This window comes from Anas acuta, chromosome 6, assembly GCF_963932015.1.
Source record: "Anas acuta chromosome 6, bAnaAcu1.1, whole genome shotgun sequence".
Taxonomy (NCBI): domain Eukaryota; kingdom Metazoa; phylum Chordata; class Aves; order Anseriformes; family Anatidae; genus Anas; species Anas acuta.
The window spans coordinates 32187713-32203859 of NC_088984.1; the positions used below are offsets into that span (position 1 = coordinate 32187713).

Genomic DNA, 16147 nt, shown 5'->3' on the forward strand with positions numbered 1-16147 from the left:
TCAAAACGCCCCTTTATAACTCTATGTCCTCAAGAAGTGAGGAAGCCCTAAGGTAACATTTGCAGACAGCAGGTGGTATTTCAGGCAGCAGTTTCTAGAGCTGAGTGCTCTGCCTGCCGTCCATCCCAGGCAGCGGTGGTGGACTTGGATTAGCAGTCCTCCAAAGTCACAAAAAATGTGTTAGAAGACAAAAATACTCTCCCTAGAATGATACTTAAGGTATATATCGCTGCAAATTGTTCCTTTTTTGTGCTTCTGGGCAGGAACTGGCTTCTTTCTTTGCAGGAGAAATCAGAAAATCCAGTGGTAGATTTGTTCTGGTTCCTCCTGCAGCGTCTGAAGGCAGGAAGGCTCCTCTGCTGTTGTGTGAGAAGGAAGTGCTCTTCTGCTGGCTTTGTTCCCTAGCTCAGCTGCGTAGTCAGAGATCCCTGCCTTTCTCCTCCTGTTTATTGTTTAACTTTATCTCTCGCTTGCAGTGCTGTAAATTAAAAGGAGATGATGACTTTATGATGATGAGTTCATTATACAGTAACTCTATTGTATATTGATTACATTTGTGCTTCATTTGCTTAACATGTAATGGGGTTTATTAGGTCTTTCCAGGCATTGTTCTTGCTAAGAGAGGGCAGAGAAGTGCAAAATGCATTTGAGTTTGTTAATTCAGTGTAGCCAATACATCTGTGCTGATCTACACATGCCGAGGACTCTGCATAAAGCAAAGTGGAATAGCAAGTGGGGAAGGAAGGCAGAAGGAAACTGGATTTGGATCCAACAGAATGGGAAGAGTTGAGCAAAAGCACCTTAAGGATTGTACTAAACGTTGAGTTCCTGGTTATTTAATAAACCTGTAAGAGCCCAGGTTTCTCAGAACATCACCACGTGAATAGACCTGTAAACTTTAATCCTGTCACCTATAAAAAATGGTACTGTTTGGGAAAAATACATCACATCAGGTTTTGTGACTCAAACAACAGGTACAATGCTTCTTAATCAGTGATGAGGGAAGTCAGAGCATTTCCCATGTTTGCTCCTAGTAAACCACAAGGAAAGCTTCCAGTAAAGAGGGGTCAGTTTCTGGTCACTTTTATGCTGAAAAACGTATTTCTCCATAAACCGAAACTATTAGAATTATTTTTAGAGTGAGATGGTGCCTGATATACAAGAATACATCAAAGTTCCTTGGAGAAAAGAGAAAATTTGATAGGTATTGTCATGAGTGAACGCTCTAAAAAGCAGAAATTATGCCAGCGGCAGGTGTTCAGATGTACCAACTGATAGTGACACTATTTGGAATCATGTGCAAGTGGTTAAGAAGCTCTGAATGTAGATTTCTCAGTTTTTCATGGCTTGTTAGATGTTATTTTTAATCAAAATCTGGGCCATCATGGATTAGCTAATCCTGTGTAGCTGGGACGACACAGAGAAATCATCACTAATCATGTTTTCAAGTGTGCTTCTGAGTCCCACTTTTTCCCCTGAGCAGAATTGCGAACAGATGCTGTACGGGGTTGTTTTTTTTTTTTCTTCGGGGATCATAAGAATATCATACAGACAGATCATTGCTTTATCTCTGATGTGGACTCTCTTCTGTACGAGATTATTATTATAGGTTTTGGTTTTAAGCCCCTTTTCAATGAAAAGCCAAGCTTTTAAACCAGAGGTTTCTCAGAAATAGGTATTAATGCTGTGAACTGATTAATATGGTGGAAAGATGTATTTACAGATGATCCTTTATTTAATAATTCTTTTCTTAGGGGCTACCTCCTCCACATGCTGTAAACTCAAATGTTAAAAGAAAAACACAGTCATTCCTTACTTGTTTGTCAGTGTTGGTATTCGGTATTCCCTCTACAGCTTTTAAAGGTTTTTGTGGGAGGTGAGGACTATCAGACAACCTAGTCATTGCCACTGGTAGTCAAGATTCACTCTAAATGTCTCTGTAAGAAGTGTGACACTCCTGGCTGTATAGCACCACTTAATGTCATTGCAAAGTGCCATTAGTAGCTAACCTTCAACATTTCTTAGCTGAGGCTGGAATCTCTGACACTAAGTGGTGTGTGAGGTTTTAGCTGCATTGCTCCTGTTAACCTCAATGAAAGACACAAGGATTATCCTCTGCTTTGGAAGTAAAGGAGCCAGGTTAAAAAGAGGAATGCTGAATATGAACAAGAGTGTAGAGGGTGAAGAAAAAAACGTTACTGCTCCGAAGGAGACCCCAGTGCTACATCTAACAACCATAAGATCATTTTTATGTTGAGATTTGACAAATGAAGTCTTCGAGGTAGGGCAACAAGCCATTTTTTAAAAGCCATCTAATATAACCATGATAAACATGATTTAGAAAAAAAAGGAAAGAAAATACACATTGAAATAGAGGAATGGTCACTAATATCTTTCCGTATTTATCAAATTTTAAAATTTCCTTCAAAGAAACCACCCCAATTTGTGATGGCCTACACCTTTCCAGTTAGGGTATATCATGGGAACTTCCATCTGCTCAGAATTGGTCTCCCTCAGATGCAAAGCTCCCAGCAAGATGTGCCAGTGGGGGTTTGGGATCACAGTATTTGGGAAGAGGGAACTTAAAAAAAAAAAAAAAGGAAAAAAAAGTTTTCTTTGGAAAACAGGCATTTCATATTTAAATTTGAGTCCCTTTTGCAGTTTTGAAACTACTCATGGTCAGTCTTGGCATTCAGAAAGTAGATTCATGGCTGAAGAGGCAGGAAATTGAAATGCCTGCATTCTGTGAAGAAGGAATATAGATGCTGTAGCATTAAAAAAAGTTAGGATGCGAGTTTGGGTCCTGCTTTGGCTGTGATTGTCGCCCTGACTCGCTCTGTCGCTATTACCTGCATAGATGGACGGCTGGGATTAATAGAAGAACATGGTCCCTGTATTGACTTTTCAAATAGGATTTATGACTAAAAGTTTGATGAGAAGGGAGTCCTACGAAATTTTAAAGGTTGATAGTGATTCATTGATATAAAAAATTTGTGAGCCAGTGCAGAAGAGAGTAGACTGCAGAGCTGGCTAGCAGGGCAGTGTGGTCAGGGATGGTGCTTTCCCAAATATCCTGACAAATGAACCCTCCTTACTTATTTACTCTGAGATCAGAAAATTCCTACCCCAGGAGAGCATATCAGTTTACTGTGTGCTTTAAGTATCCGTATGTATTAATGCAATGCAGCATAGTGCAATTGACTGCTTGTGCTTTTTAAAGGCAGTTAAATCTTGAGAGTTATTTTACCCACGAATAACAATACCCTTACACACGATTACACTGGAGCAACAAGTAAGCCCAGTAAATCATCTAGCAGTTGTGTGGCTGTCTTCATCAGGTTTCTTTGGTGTATAAATAAACGGTTCCTGTTTACAAATACTGTATGTTACTTGCCATCCGGTTTTCAGAGTCTTAGGTGAGGTTACCATAAGAATCTTTGCATTTGAATGTTGTGCCCTCTCTCTCCAGTACACACAGCAGCAATAAACCTAATTAGCTGTACGTCTAAAGCTTTATAACCATGTTCTCTTGTTCTTTTGTGCAGAAATACTGAATGGAGGGGTGTATGTTGGCCAGAACAAATTTCTTTGCTTCGCAGACACCATTCATTGGCAGGATATTGTGCGTAACCCCTGGGCCTCCAACTTCACTTTGGTTCCAACGAATGGCAGCTCGGGATGTAAGTACCAGTTTAATTCTTTGTCTTGTCATCAGCACAGCATGACACGGTATAAATATGACCACAAGTTTTTCCCTGATACTCTGTTATGGAGAATTGTATTTGTAAATTTCCCCACCTACTGCATTCTTTAAAGTTTGTGTGCTGCATATAGGGAACACTTAGTCTAATCTTAAAAACACTTTGTAGAGCATGTTTGTGAACATCATGCATTTTCTGAATTTTCTCTCATCTGCTTTCTCTCTTCAGCAGATTCTTTTTTTCTATTTATTGCTAAAGCCACTGTGCTACTGTGGTAGCACAGACGTTATTGTTTGTTTTGCATTTGTTCCTGCTGCTCAGTCTGGTCCTTGAGTCACAGTGTTCTGCCTATGGCATCATAATTAGCTGCTGGAGTAATTATGGTACAAGCTCACGGCTATTCTGACTTTAGATAAGAAATGAACCTCAAAGAAATAGCTAGCCTGTTGTGTTGTGTGTATTGGTAAAGAAACAGAATACAGCCAATATTTCTGGTTTTAGTGTGTTCTCTGTTTTAATGCTCTCTTTTTCAAACTCCTAGTATCTATATAATTTCATTAATCTGTTTGGTCTGTTTCCATTCCCTAGAGTTACTCACCTCCAGTAGTATTTTGCTGATTTTTGGAGCAATAGTGAATTCATGAGTGATACAGCGATATGAAGTGTTTAGGTTAAATATTCCCTGGTACAGCAAAGTGCATTCCGAATGATTACCATGCCATTAAACAGTACCCTCAGGATATATTGAGGTTGAAGTTCAGGTATAGGCTGGGAAGAAGTTTATATCTGATGTCAGGCGTGATACCACAGCAGACATTGTTCTGGGCATTCTGGCTAAAGGAACATTCTGGGTTGCTTGCCATATCCTGAGGTGTCCCTCAAGGATGTATGAATCGCTGATTGTGCCTCTAGCTGCCACAACAACCAAGAAAGAATTTAAATCCTTCAGTACTATGTTTGGAATTCAGCAAAAACATAAAACGCTGGGTAGAGGCCATCGGATGAATCCCCATAATTTGTAAGCAGCAACTGATTTTTAACCGATTGTTTGATGGTATAATTGTTTTCCATAAGGACAGCTTCCTTTTGTATGTCTCACCTGCTACCCTCAAATAAGGAGCAGAGCTACTTGAGACACAGCTTCCTGCAGGAGCCTGCCAAACTCCACTTGTCCTGGGTCTGCCAGCTCCGGAGCTGAGGCTCAACTCCTCTGCCTTCTGGCTGGAAACCTGACATAGTTGTAACACAGCCAGATATCTTATTTGCATATTAAAAATCTCATCGCTGGTGATTATCAGTTCTAAGCAGAACTAATAAAGCCTTTGAAGGTTAAGGAATGCTGGTATGTAGCCTTTTATGAATCATTACTTCAACACGAAAAAGACTTGGTTGTTATTCTGTTTTGTTCTGTTATTGGGTTTTCTTTTAACCTTTGCCAGCTCAAGACAAATGCTTTTGCAATACCAAGGTAATAAGCTCTTTTAAAAAAGCAACCAACATCAATACTTTCTTTCTGAGCTAGCAAAAGTTTTGCTGGTAGCTCCAGAGGAATCAGAACAAGGTCAGCGCTGAGTACTTTTGGAATCACAACCAGAAAGTAATAAAGGCAAATGCTAGCTCCCCCAGCAGGATGCAAGAATGTATGTATCTCAGTCCAGTTTTCTGGAGACAATTTTTTTTTATAAATCATTCCTTTTGAGCTGCTTTGAAACATAAGGAGCAACATTTTGTGCTTTGCCATTTGTGTTTGATAATCCTGATAAGCAGCATTATTTCAGTGATGACTGAGGGCTATGTAGTAAGGCAACTTCTTTAAGACAGCTACCCAAATTTTATTTCCCTTATTTGGGATCGAGAAGAGCCCAGTTGGACTGTATTTAATTTAATAAGTAAAAATCTCTTTCTCCAAGAAACTGGATTCTATTTCAATACTATTAAAGAGTCATGTGAAATTTTATTTAATTAGCTTATCCAAACTATTTTTGTCTTCACAACTTACATAGGTGAAAATCTAAACCCTGTTACACAGAAGTCCAAAAATGGGTAAGATGGTTTAACAAAGTTGTTAAGGCTTTGGGAAACAAAGAATTTAGGCACAGGGATCACCATTTAGAAACACCTAAAATTAAATAGCTGTCCATGTGTGTGCATGTATTTCTCGTGTATGTGCATTTATATATACATGTATATAATAAAGCCTTCAAATAAAATCACTCAAAGAGTGGTGGAACCTTATTACTACCTGTCAAGAAGTAGGAGAAAGAGAATACGTTACAATGGTAGTTTATGAAACAATAAAGGCAAGTAACTTTTGCTGGTACAGAAAGGATTTAGAGAAATGAACATTGAATTATAACCCTAGAATGGAAATCTCTATAGAGTATCATTAAGTAAGGTACATGCTTTTCAAATTTGGCTCACATGTCACTTTTCAAAATCTGTGAAGCGGTGTGGGTGCTTGCTGAGCCCAGCCTCACTATTTTTCCACTGCAGCAAGTGATGCTCAGTGCATCACAAAGTCTTTGGTACTTTCCTACATAGACTGTGAGTCACGCTTTTTGGATCCAGCATATAGTTTTACTGTTTATTTTACACAAACATTAAATTGCCTGAAGTCTCAGGTGCCTCTATCAAATACAAATCTTGACTAAGTCCACTGGAATTTAGTAAGCACATGTTGTTTGGTGTTACTGAGAATCACTAAGTGCAAAAGATGTCAGGGAAGGCCCTCTGGGGCATTCTCTGTCAGAGTATCTTGAAAAGAGTGAGTGTTTTTTTTTACTGCTTTTCTGAAAACCTTCACAGGAAAGGGAAGAGGTCTGTCAGAGGGGCTTCATCCATCTGTGAATGTAAACCAGCCAGATCTTGCGTGTCAAGCTCAACAAAATCAGTACTAGTAGTCATTTAGGAAAGTCTTTGTAAACATGTGCTGGCATAAGACCCGGGTAGATGGACCAACCTACGTGTCATGTTTAGCCCTGTCTGCTATGAATAGAGGAATATCATTTGCCCCAGAAATTGGTAGGGCAATTTCACAGTGACCATCTCTGTAGTCCTCCCTGGCAGAGAATATTGTAGGGACAAAAGGATGCTAACTGGCATGAGCGTCAGAGTCAGATGCTTAATACTTTGGGCAGGTCCTAAAAACATGATTTAGTGTTGGAGCGTTGTTAGTTTTGCTTCCAGCCATAAGTAACAGACATGAAATCTCCCCTGAGGTCCTCCAGAACAAGGGCTTGCCTTCAGAGAGGAGCCTGGCAACACCTGCTGGGTTTTCTACTTTGCCAGACTGGACTCCAGTCCTACCAGGAGCACTGGTGCACCAGCCTGCATGTGCCTGGCCTCAGCCGTGCTCCTTCTGCCTCATCCCTGCTGTGGCAGCCGGTGCTGCAAGCTGCCTGCCGGTGTTCTCTTCCCCAGCCAAACGAACAGCTGATAATGGTCCCACTTCAGGGATAATTTCACTTGCAGCCCTCCCTGCTGCTCCACAGCAATCAGCAGAGGAGGAAGACAAAAGGGTGGAGAGGAATGAAAACGCTTTGAAATAAAATCAGTCCCCTGTCTCTGTGCTTGTTTCATACCATGGATCTGCCAGCTCTCTGGCACTCCCCTTCATTTAGATCAATGCTAGGCAGAAGAGGATATGGCCAGTGAACTCCAGGGATACAGATTCTTCCAATTCCCTCCTTTCATTGTCACATCAGTGTTAAGAAGCCAGCTGAAAAGGCCTTAGTGTCTTATCCACAATAGTAGAAGTGCTGTAGACGTCTGAATCCTAAATGCTGCTTCGCCTTTTTCTTGTTCTTTAACCCAAAATGCATTCTACACGTTGCTCCATGTTCTGATCAGATGCATGCAGAAAGGCTCGTGTTAGAAGCCCTGGAATTTACACGGTCTTACTGCTAAGATGAGTAGATCCGGTGGCTGCGGGCAGAAAGCTCAGTGTGTACTGCTGCAGTGTCATAAACAAATGTTGTACCAGGGACCACGTGTACTTCAGCTCTCTGAGGACAGGTTCCTCTGTGCCTGGCATTTTGACTCATATTACGAGTATTTACTGTTTGCAGAGACTTTCCAGACTGGTATCTTACAGATGAAGCTTTTACAGTTAATTGTAATTGAAAATAGCCTTCGCTTCTATTTACTGAAATCAGTGTTTTCAACCTGAGGTTTCTAAGCTAAGCACGCATGGCACTGAGAATCTCAAAAATGCTTAACAGTCCACGGAACAAAGTCTTCCTGTTAGGCGTATGTTACTCAGTTTGTTTCTTCAGTGCAGAAAATCTGTCTTCTCTCCTTCCAAAAGTAAGCCATGAATTCAGGCATTAGCCAGGCATGCTGAAGCCACACTTCCAAGACCATGTTCCCCTGTTACCACATCCAGATATTGGATTTGGTCCCGTAGTTAAAGAGGTAGGGATCTGCCCTTTGGAACTGGAAACCCAAGGTGCAGCTTACCCGCGATGGTGCAAGACATAAAGCAGGGAATAAGGAGTAAACTTCTTGCCTGAAATGACTCGAGAGTGGTAGAACTCCTCCTCTCTGATCAGCCTGAGACTAAGCGCAGCACGTCTGAAAACTCGGCTGCTTTGATCCATGTCCTCAGTATCCTCACTGACCTCCTTGGTTGGCTTGGAGCAGGACGCGTGCTATAACCCCGTTGCGCCAGCTGAGCTCCTTTGCAGGTTTTGACAGGGACTGTAGTATTAAATCAGAATTTTCAGCACAGCTTTACGTGGAGCTCTTGTTTCACAGAAAAGCCCGGAGGGTTTGAATTACCAAGCTGAGGTCACTGGGTGTAGCTAATAGCATAGATTGAAATAAATCAACAATGCATTTAAAAATACTGAAATCCATGGCTGCATATTCATGATGGAGCTGGTAACTGTCTGGGTAAAAAAGATTAAAAGACTATCTGCCATTTACAAGCTTAAAACAATTTCTGCTTTATAACAAACTGTTCAGAAAAACGCAAGACAAAAGTTAGCTAATGTCCAGCTTCAACCACATTCTGAAAATTGGGCCCAGTTTCAAGTATTGACCTGAACTGGAGTTCTGCTCAGGTTCTGAAGTGCCCTGAGATCTGCAGAACTTTTTTCAAGCAGAAACCTCAGTCATTGTTATTCATAACATCGTCCTTCTCTGTCACTGCCTTCTAATTCCACCTGATACCATAAAACCACAGCTTCTGAGTTATGCAGTAGTAGTTCTACATTCTTAACATGATGCATGGGAAGAAAAATCTTAGTCTTCAGCTGTGTACCTGTGATTCAATAAATCCCATGTTGTATTCAAGGGAAACACTCCTTTAAAATTTCTCTCCTCTCTTTTACTTATTGATTCATAGATTTCTTAAGGGCAAAAGAAGCCTTCAAACATCACTAGCTCTGATTTCCTTTCTGCAGAGGACCTGGAATGCCATCCGTTTGCCTGGCGTTGAGCACAGTAGCTTTCTGAAGCCCGGCATAACTTCCAACCCGGCTTTGAGTTGCAGCCCCAGTCCCAGGAGGTGCCAAAGATCCCACAGCCCCTGGCTGCACGAGCGTGGGGCTTCAGCCCTGTGCATCCTCCTGGCACTGCTCTGAGGCTTTGCAGAAGTCACAGTTGTCCCTCAAGAAGTTTATTACTTCCCTACTGTTAAAACAAATAACACTAGGTGCCTTTATGTCTGATCTGAACACAGTTTTAAGTTCCAGATGTTATTGCTTGTTACACCTTCACTAGCTCAATGAGTCTCAAGTACCCGGCATTTTCTCCCTGCAGTAGCAGCATGTACAGCATAATCAGCTCACTTCTTGATCTTTTTTTCATAAGCTAAACAGATAGAGGGTCTCGTGGCTCACACTGTGAGGAATTTCTTTCCAACTCTAGAATAATTTCAGTTGCCCTTCGATGTAAAATATTTTCCAATGTTCTTTCAGAAGGGGGAAAGCAAAGCATGCAAAGTGTTTTATTAGTGATTTAACCAAATACCCTGTGGAAGTTAAAATTGTATCCTTTGTGTTTGAGCTTCACGTGAGGATCCTGACAGTCTGTTGTGATACCTGTGTGTTTTAGAGACTCCCTATTTTCCAGAAAATGTAGCCTGTACACTTCATTCTAAAATGTGCAGGCTTACAGTTGGCTGTAGGAAAGGCACTTGGTGTGGGGGACCCCAGCTTACCAGCAGCCAGCCTGGCTGCCTCTGCAGGACTGGATGCTCTTCACTGTCATTTGCTGGGCTTTCGGTTTTCCTGTCACCTGTATGTTTTATTGCCTGGGGTTTTCTAATCATTTCTGAACTTTTGTCTGGAATATTAAAAAGCATCAGTCCTGTGCTGGGTGATCCCTGGGGAACCACACCCCAATTGCATTGTAATTGCTCATTTACAGCTACTTGTGGAGAGTCCCCAATTAGCTGGCTCTTAAATGCATTTTCACGTGTTTTATTAATGTTGAAACATAGACAAAAATCTAATTAGATGTTTACCAGTTAGACAGTGCTTTGCATTTTAATTAAAGGAACAGAAAATGGACTAGCCAGTTGCACAGTGGCTTCTGAAGTCAGCTCTCCATCCTCCTGCAGCAGCCACCCCAGGCTGTGACTGACCTTACCTGGGTGCACGTGAGTTTGGCAGCAGTACAGCTGTTTGATGTACCTGGCTCTGTACAGGGTGCATTCAGTTGATTTAAATCAGTGCTGGCTCCATAAATTTTTTTTTTTCTTCCTTCCTGTTTTACTCTTTTCTACTCTCTTTGTGAGTTGTTTTATTTAGGTTAACCTGTTATGTCATTGGCCTTGATACCAGAGGGTTTGCTGGACCACGTTCTCCTGTGAGTTTCCCACATGCTAGCAAAAAGAGTAATACAGCTTCAAAAGGATACCTAAAAATATTGCAGAAATGGGGGAAATTGCGTAAAAACTTAGTTTGGTAAAATTGTCTCTCTATGCCAGCCTACTTTGAGGCCAAAAGTCCTGTACTGTTTTTAAATCCATGTAGGAGAAAATCAGCCATGTAGTTACTGTACATGCCTTTCAGCATACATTGTGTATTCTATAAGGTGTTTCAGCAAAATGCAGGAGTTAATATTTGCATGGGATTTTGTGTAAGTGCTAAAGCCCTGTTCTCCATCACGTAATAAAAATCACTGTTTGGAGTGGCTGGCAAGGGAAGTGGGTGGATTTGTGTCCAGCCGTGGCATAGTGTTCAGCAGTGGCCTTGTTGGTTACAGGGCACACTAACTCACTTTTGGTACAAGTAGTCTCAATGTTAGAAGAGGATTATTTTTACCTCAGTGTTGTATCTGGAAATTTATACTTGGTTCAAACCATGGGGTAATTAATTCTGAATTAATTATGCGATAGTTACGAAGAACAGGGGTACCTCAGATCCTTGCAATCTCTCCCCAAAATACCGCCCTTCCACAAGTTCTCAGGTATGTTGTGGCTGAACTGTGTGACAAGTTAGATGTGTGCACACCAGCTTTCCCAAGTGGACCATCCAGAACGCTCTCGGGCAGGACCAGTCCTCATTCAATGCCAGCTCAAAGCCACCCTGGTAACCCTGGGAGCCAGGTGTCAGTGCGGGAGCAAGGATGGGGCCCATTTCCTCGGGTGTCACAGCAAAAATGCTGTTGGTTAGTAAAGACTCGGGAGAGCTGAATGCAGTATAGATAAAAGAACGTGGAAAGCTTTCCTTTAGACCAGGAGGTGCCTCATGTTCGGTTGTGAATTCATGTAAATCAACCACCTAGCCCTTGGTACCAAGGCACACGTCAGCCTTTTGTCCAGTCAGCCCTGCAAGGTTTTGCGTTCTTCTTCGAAGCACAAGGATTTTGCTCTGAAGAAGGCCAGAATAACAGCAGTATGTTTCTGTGTACTGGCTAAAGGAAGGTAGGGAAGTGACTAATTCATGCTTAAAGCCAGCTTTCAGAACAGCTAGCGTATCATTTCTGGTGTACATCTAAATTGGAAACTACCTACAGAGTAAATGGCATTCCAGAAAGTATGCGCTGAAGACTTTTGTTACTGCGGAGCTGGTTAAATTATAACCTTTCACTGAGGTTATTACTTGAAGTTCAATTAACATTTTAAATGTATGTTTGGAGACCAGCGAATGGGGCCTCTGCAGAGAGGTGGTCTCGGCACAGAATACATTCCTTGCCGCAGGTGTCACCAGGGCAAAGCCAGGAGGAAAAGCTGTTCTTTCAGGTAAAAAGCCACAAATAACTAAACCGTTTTGTGAAAGCTCCTTCTGTGTGGAGCACGCTTCAAAGGCTTGCAACGTGGCATTTAAGCAGCAGTTACAGTTTCATGGATATCTCAGCTGGAAAGAAAATTTAAATCAGAGCTGAATGTAGGCAGCCAGCAAGTCCTGCAACCACTTTTTGTTTGCTGTACATGGAGGTTGCTTTTCCTACCATTAAGGAATCTCTACTCAGAACAGAATTTGTTTATTTGCCTGGAAATGAAAGACAAATATAGTAACAGAAGGAATTTATTTTAAAGAATAGCATTTGCCAGGTTATACAATTGAAGACGGAGGAATACATGAGATGTAGGACTGGTTTTGCTTTGGTATAGCAAGCTGAACTGCCTGAAGGTGATGGTAATGTTTTCATCAACTCAGAACAGTGTGTTTTGAATAAAGGGAATCAGTTTAGTTTCCTAATAAATACCTTCAGCCCGTGTTTTCAGAAGGGATTTGTCAATTGGTGAACGTCCTTGAAACAGATTTGAAAGGCATGCCGACATGGCATTTAATGGAAATACAATGCCTCTAACAGTTGAGTCGGCTGAATAAGAAGTAACGAACACAAGCATACCTGGCTAATGTGAATAAATAATGCCATGAGGGACAGCAGTCCTCAGGCTGTCAGAGCCTAATCCAGGGATCTAGCAAGGGAACTGCTACAAAGCCAGGGATCTTAAGGAGTAATGGGCGCAGAAAGGACAGCACTGAGAAAGACACAATTAACAGTTTCTGAAGAAGTTCTGACACAAGCATCTCTTTGCAATGAACAGTCTTCCCTCCTTACCGCAGCTGTGGGGAGAAAGTCACCCATCAAGCGGGACAGCTTATCATGCCTCTGTATAAAAAATATTACGAAGTGGTAGTTGCTCTGTAGCTACAGAATTTAAGTAGTGCTCCACGTAGTAGCGTGTGGCAACTCTTGGTAAATACTTATCTTTTAAGGGCAACCTGTGTGTGTTTAACATATTACTGTATGCCACCTGTTTGTAAGCAGATTGGCGTTTAAACACTGTATTACACAAGGGGGAGACTTTCAGTTTAAATGAAAGCATCCCTTTCCATTATAAGCAGCTTGCTTTATCACAAACACCGGTGTTTCTTGAAAGTAGGAAATAAACCCCAAATACTCGGAATAGTTAAAATAGTCTAATTGAATGGTAATTGGCAGATTTATAGTGAGTGGGTGGGTGGGTGGAATTGGTCTTTCACAGCAAGCTGCAGCTGCTCTAGCTAGCTGCCTTTGAAGAGCTGCTTAGGGAAAGAGGAAGAAAAGAAAGTCTATAAAATCAGTTGCTTAATTGCATCTACCAGTTCTTGAAGATGCTGCGCGCCTCCCACCCTTTTGAAGTTGTCTGTTGTTCACTGAGCAAGATGCGTGTCCCAGCCACCAGCTCAGCCGGCTCGCTTCATGCTGCTGCGCGGGGCGCCAGGAGAGGCGTGCTGCTCGATGGCACCGGGGGGCTGCCGTGGGGGCTGGCCAACTGGCCTCATGATGGCCATCTCCTGGCAGGCTGCTGCTCACATGACACACATAAACGCCCCAAGCTTTTGCTGCTGTCACATTTGCGTTTTTGTAGGATTTTGTCCCATGCGTCTGTTTTAGTAGAAGTTCTCAGTGCTGTCACTAACCTTCCTGTCCAGCCTTCATGGACCGCCTGGTTCAAGAGCTTGGACCAGCTGGCTGCACAAACCCATGGCTGTTTCAGGAGGTTCCTTCTGATCCGCTCAGCCTCCTGCAGGAAAGTGGGCAGTGCTGTGCGTTCACATCCTGAGTGACTTGGAGGGAAGTTTGTGTCTAAGCAATGGGCACGGTGTACAAAGGAGGAAAGGAAAAAAAGGAGTGTATTTTGTGCTCCTGCAGCCCGTCACACACACTGTGCCTGTGTGTAGGAGCTCCATGTTTACATCTCTGTGGGCCTGTATTCCACGAGTGCTTCACAGCTCTAAGTCTTCTTTCTGGTCCCCTTGTAGGAACTTGTAATTTACTTTCAAAACCTCATAAAAGGTATCATTAGTGAAGTGTTACAGTATAGTCAAAAAGAGTAGAATAGTTACAGAATAAGATAATTCAGGGTTTTCAAGTTGTTTTCTACAAATGGCTATGTATAAAGTCTGGCTTCCTACCTAATTCATTGCATTACATCTCTGTGACAGTTGTAGGATGTCCACAGGGTCACCTCTGTGCAGAGCTCTGGTAACTGAAGATTATCCAGGAAATTGCAGGCTGAAATCTGTTTGCATGATTATTTTCATTGTACATTTGTGGATTGCAAACACTGAATGTAAATAGTAGAGTATATACCCAAGCATTGTTTTCCTACAAAGAAAGGGCTTCTGTTGTCCAGTTATTGTTTTGCAATAATCACTTTTGTTTAGACAGCCAGAGATACAGTTTGAATAAACAATGATGTTTGAATAAGCATACTATGATATTTATCCAGAATTTGTCTAAAACTGGACTCCAAATTTCGTGGGACTGGGGACTTCCTTTGTAGTATTTCCATCTGGCTGAGTCAAAAGTTAGTTAAAATGTCAGTGCACCTAACTGCCCCCAGTCAGACTCTCCAAGTATTACATGGCATCAAGAAAAAGTAAAATGAATTTTAAAAGCCAATTCAATTCTAACTTCTCATTTCCTTTCTCCGAGGTTATTACTTTGTTTAAAAAATGAAAGCTGTATGCCCCTCTGTTCAAACTTTATTACTGCTTTGGCAGCATTACAGGAACATTATTACAGGGCATTATTTTGATTTATGCGGTATTGACTTAGTTGATCTGTTTGAGGGGTGGAGGAGTTGGTATTAAACAAGCACTTGAACACCCCCAGCTTTGGCATTTACTTTTTAATGTGTCTTGAGTTTGCTGAGCACCTCCTTCGAAAAATCCCCTCTAACAGCACCAAGATTTCTCTCCCAGTGTTACACACTGCATCCAAAAAGAAACCTGTATTTGTGTCCTTCAGCTTTCAGCCAAGATCAGGCATCAGGCAGCAAGTCTGCTGCTGCACCTGAAGAAAGAGATCTGGCTTAAGATTTATTACAGACGCTAAAGTAGGCACAAGCGGACATCATAAACTTGCACCTCAGCTTTCCGTGTTAAAATGGTGTAAGAGCATGATGATGGGCACACGTGATTGCTGTCAGTAGGAGTCTGCTGCTGCCTGGCTTGTTTGTAGTTCTTAAATCGTGCCTTGCCGTGCCACAGACTGAAGCAGCCCTTGCTGTGGGCCAGAATAAGAAGCAGCAGGGCTGCGAGCCACCGGGTATATCTTGGAGCAAGGAGGGGTGAGGGTGTCCCAAGTCAGGCATTGCGTTGGATGCCTTGTAGATGGGCAATCTGTGCACGTAAGGACTGAGCAGCCGTGTGCTGTACCAGCTCCCTGCTTTCGGGCCAGTGAGGGTAGTGGCTGTAGCCACAGGAACATCATCCTCCTTCTGCACAGAGGAGAGGCAAAACGAGCAATCCCCCTGGGTTTTGAAGGGATCCACGACTGCTGCTCCGTGTGCTGAGGGGTGGCCTGATGAGGGGTGGTGCTGCACGTCCATCCCAGTGTAGACCCCTGTTAGCCAGGGACGGGGCTGCCAGGTCATTTAGTAGCAGAAGTCCTGCTGCAAGTGTGCAAGGCTCTTTGTCTATGGCTCACGGAGGGGAATATATTTTCTTAACAGTAATGATTACAAGGGAAGATTCCTGAGGGCTTGTTGTTCTTGATGAGCCTGCCAAGCAGCAGGTATAACTTGACCTATCCTTTTTGCCTTCTGGCTGTGTCTCCCAATTTGCTCGGGATCCCTATGTGTGTGTTCAGAAATGCATTTGATGCTGATTGGAGCTAATTCAGCACCACAGTGGGGGGAATTCACTTACATTGCTCTGTGCTAACAGCTATAAGCAGTGATAATTAATAGCTCCTAATTGCTTAATCAGTGTAAAGTTTTACACTATGTCATATGTGAACGTTTTTATGTTGTGTGGATGAATAAACCTCCAATTAATGCATCAAGTTGCACAGCCTTACCAGCGCTGTCAGTTCCAGGCGGAGAAAAATAACTAGTGTCTTCATTACCCCCCTCAGGTCCCTTCCTGTAGTCGTTACTGTGGCCCGAAGACATTTTTCTGTAGCAGCTGAAGTCACATTACAGAGAGCTTGCTATCAGCTCGGAGCTGTCAGTGATAAATACAAATTCACTGGCCTGAGCCCGTTCAGTGCTGCTG

General features: G+C 42.4%; 1 protein-coding gene across 8 annotated transcripts in view; it reads left to right on the forward strand.

The window, feature by feature from the left end:
* Positions 1–16147, forward strand: part of ERBB4 (erb-b2 receptor tyrosine kinase 4) — a 576064-nt gene that overhangs the window by 369651 nt on the left and 190266 nt on the right. For all 8 annotated transcript variants that reach the window (XM_068686347.1, XM_068686350.1, XM_068686352.1 and 5 more), the window contains one exon: positions 3546–3680. In XM_068686347.1, coding sequence (XP_068542448.1) covers positions 3546–3680 — 135 coding nt within the window. The remainder of the gene's footprint in view (positions 1–3545; positions 3681–16147) is intronic.